Source organism: Stegastes partitus, unplaced genomic scaffold (assembly GCF_000690725.1).
Source record: "Stegastes partitus isolate 25-593 unplaced genomic scaffold, Stegastes_partitus-1.0.2 Scaffold127, whole genome shotgun sequence".
NCBI lineage: Eukaryota > Metazoa > Chordata > Actinopteri > Pomacentridae > Stegastes > Stegastes partitus.
The window spans coordinates 248,787-252,432 of record NW_007577858.1 but is presented as its reverse complement, the minus strand read 5'-3'; the positions used below and the strand labels follow the sequence as shown (position 1 = coordinate 252,432).

Below are 3,646 nucleotides of genomic sequence, written 5' to 3'. Positions count from 1 at the left end.
GTGTGTGTAGTGTGTAGAAAGTCATTCTGAGGGCGTCTGCCAACAGAAAGAAAATAAAGTAAATGTGTGAATAATGTTAAGCAGCTTCCTACTTCTACGCAGACAGACCGAGGCAGGGACTCGGGCTCCGAGCACCAACACCAGCCTGATTTCATATTTCAACAGCGTTTGTCAGATTTAATAAAAAATAACATGGTGATAAGGATTATTAGGCCCTGTAGGCTGACAACTGACAACAATGCAGAACACGAGTGGCTAAGTCATAAAGTGCAGCCTCGAAAAACGTTGAATTATAAGTTTAAGGCTAAATACTGTTTTACGCATCAAAATGTTCGTTTTTATTTCCACACAGAAAAACTTAGAATTGAAATCAAATTATTTTTTTCCTCTAGAGAAAAGAAAGTGTTGCCAAAATGTTTGATTCCCTTGCTTATGGTTTAAAATACTGCAGATTTATCCAATAAAAATAGTCATGTTAGACTGAGGAGTAGAGTTGGCTTTTCATGCGTAAAACCAAAACATCCAACAGCATATAAAAGGCAAAACAGCGCAGAGTGAGTCTAATGCGCTGTAAAAAATATATATATAGAAAAATATATAAAAAAATATGACTGGATCTCTGAGGCCTTCGTGGTGCGTGGCAGCTTCTGACAGCCGTGTTCCTCCCTCCTTCCTCAGCAGACCCGGTGACGGTGCGGCAGGCCCCGCATCGGAACCACGTCCACAAGCAGTCGGAGAAGACGACGCGGGTCCGGACGGTGCTGAACGAGAAGCAGCTCCACACGTTGCGGACCTGCTACAACGCCAACCCGAGGCCGGACGCGCTGATGAAGGAGCAGCTGGTGGAGATGACCGGCCTGAGCCCCAGAGTGATCCGCGTCTGGTTCCAGAACAAGCGTTGCAAAGACAAAAAAAAATCCATCCTCATGAAGCAGCTCCAGCAGCAGCAGCACAGTGATAAGACTGTAAGCATCTTCGTAAGTTTGACCACTTGATTACTCTCTACAATTCTTCATTTATTTGATTTTTGTGTGGGAAAAAAAAAACATGAGCAGTGCTGGATGTGAACCCTGTTCTGTGTGTGTTTGAAGCTGGCATGAATCTCTCTGAAATGCAGTAAATGGGGAAACAGATGGGAGCCATATGAACATGATGTTAGAGTTTCGTTTTTCTTTTAACGCAAATATGATTTATATCTGTTTATATTGGTGGTGGATGACTAGTTAATAGGTTTGCAGGTTTCAGTTTGATTCTCTTTTTTTTTCTCTACAATTTAGTCTTTTGTAAAATGACTTTTCCTGCACTGAGGCGCAGTGGAACCTTTCCAGTTATAGCTCCAGTGCTATGCTGTATTCAAACTTTAAGTCAATGAATAATGGATCAACTGCTTTGGCTTCAGTTGCTTGACCTGAGAGGTAAAAAAAAAAAAAAGGCTCGATTTGCATCAACATCATGGAGATCAATCTGTGCTCCCCTCCAAAATACACTTTGCTGGGTGGGGAAAAAAACTACTCTCCTCATTACTTTTTTTTTTTTTGCATCCGCCATAAATGCCACTAAAATATGAAAGCACATGCGCTGGGTTCAGAAGGACACACTAACCTGTTTTTCCACACTTCTTTGAACGCTGTCAGATTGACGCTTTTACTTGCAGAAGACAAATTACGCTCATGATGTCTGCTCCTGTGACATTTCCACAGAACCTTCAGGGCCTCACGGGGACGCCTCTGGTGGCGGGGAGTCCCATCCGACATGAGAGCACCGTGCAGGGGAACCCGGTGGAGGTTCAGACCTACCAGCCTCCGTGGAAAGCCCTGAGTGAATTCGCGCTGCAGAGCGACCTGGACCAGCCGGCCTTCCAACAACTGGTGTGTGTGTTCAGGACAGACTGAGTCAACAAAAAACAACAACAACAAAAACACACATGCATACTGCAAACAGGACACACTTGCACGCAAACACACACACACACACATATGCACATGTGATGATTTTGTTGCATGGGTGAATGCAGACGTGCAGACGGACATTCTGACACTCTGTCTCCCGCTCTTCAGGTGTCTTTCTCTGAATCGGGCTCTCTCGGGAACTCCTCGGGCAGCGACGTGACTTCTTTGTCCTCTCAGTTACCGGACACCCCGAACAGTATGGTACCGAGTCCGGTGGAGACGTGAAACTGGGCCCCCCCACCCCCCAACCCAACACACACAGACCTCCTCCTCTTCCTGCAAGGACAGTTGCAGCATGATCCCGGTCCCCTGCATGAGACCAGCTCATCACATCGCCCAGACTACAGAGAGGAGAGCGTTTTCTTTATTTCCTGACATTGGAGGAGATGGAACCAAGAAAGCACCGACTGACCCCGAGTTGTTTTTCTTTTTTTTTCCCCTCTATTTTTTATTTTTTTGGGAGATTTCAAAAACAAAACAAAAATAAAACACTTAGCAGAACAATTGTTGCATGACTCTATGCGATGGAAGAAAAATGTACAGAAGATCTCCAGATGGATATACTACAAGAAACCTTCCTCCCCCCTCCAGATAAACAAATTGGAAACGTTTCCATGACGGACGTTCTGCAGTTTCATTGTGATCATATTGTGTCTTGTTTCTTCAACATGAGAACATTTTTTGATACATTTATTTGTCGAGTCCAGTTTGACTCTTTGTCTTAAGGTCAGAGCATGATAATCTGCAAAGTATTGGTGTTGTAAAATACTTTATCTTAAGGGCAGGATACAGGTTGTTTGAGCTTCTCGAACAAAAAAAAAAAGTAAATTATTGTTATATTATTTATTGTTAGGAAAGCGATTCGTTAAGGAATTATTAACTGCTAAAAAATAAAAAAAAATGAATACGTAATTTTGTCTTCGTGACCAATCTTTGCGCAGGCGCAGCTTTGAAGCTCTTAATCTCTTTTATTTTTATTTTTTCATTTTACAAGCTAATATTATTTAAATTATTTAAATAATCAGCTCTGAAATAAGAGGATTGATGTATTTTTCTTGGCGTATAAACATTTCTGGTGCAGCCCAGAACAGATTTTTACTCCTCCTGACAGCTACTAATTTCTGATTTGGGCAAACGCGCAACAAATACAGAGCGCATTCTAGGACCGTGTTTGAGGAAAAGATTCCTTTAAAAAAACATCTGTAATACAGGCTTTCACTTCAGTTTCGCTGCAATGCTGTTTGTCCCGTTTAACCTAAATGAAGTTGGCCTTCCTGAATTGAAGCCTACGAGCTCTGTTGTCTTATCTGCCTCCTCCATCTTTGCCGTGGATTCCCCTTCGGTTATGCAGCAGGAATCGGCCAGTGGTCATTTACTATCTTGGGGGCAAAAATCTGCTGTAAATTGTGCTCAGTCCAGTTACTCTGGTTGAGTCACAAGCTGGTCTAGACAGCGCGCAGGGATCGGCGACCTCTTATCTAGTCCTGGCATCACCTGCAAGCAATACACTGACTGAAGCCACAACAAACTAAACACCCCCCAACCTTAGACACACACACACACACACACACACATAGACTGAGCAAAGCCCCTCGTAACTGAGGGGAGCAGAGAGCAGCTCGTAAAGGGTCACTTCTCCTCCTCGGTTTATTTTCCTTCACTGAATTGCGTTATTGCGCACGGGTCAGCCGAGATGA

General features: G+C 43.4%; 1 protein-coding gene across 5 annotated transcripts in view; it reads left to right on the top strand.

The window, feature by feature from the left end:
• LOC103354952 (insulin gene enhancer protein ISL-3) overlaps positions 1-2,861 on the top strand; it is a 4,686-nt gene extending 1,825 nt beyond the window's left edge. For 2 of the 5 annotated variants that reach the window (XM_008278563.1, XM_008278567.1), the window contains 3 exons: positions 679-977; positions 1,701-1,868; positions 2,058-2,861. In XM_008278563.1, the coding sequence (XP_008276785.1) occupies positions 679-977; positions 1,701-1,868; positions 2,058-2,174 (584 nt within the window). In that variant the 3' untranslated portion in view covers positions 2,175-2,861. The remainder of the gene's footprint in view (positions 1-678; positions 978-1,700; positions 1,869-2,057) is intronic. The other 3 variants (XM_008278566.1, XM_008278564.1, XM_008278565.1) reach the window with 3 other exon arrangements.
• The last annotated feature ends 785 nt before the right edge of the window (positions 2,862-3,646 follow it).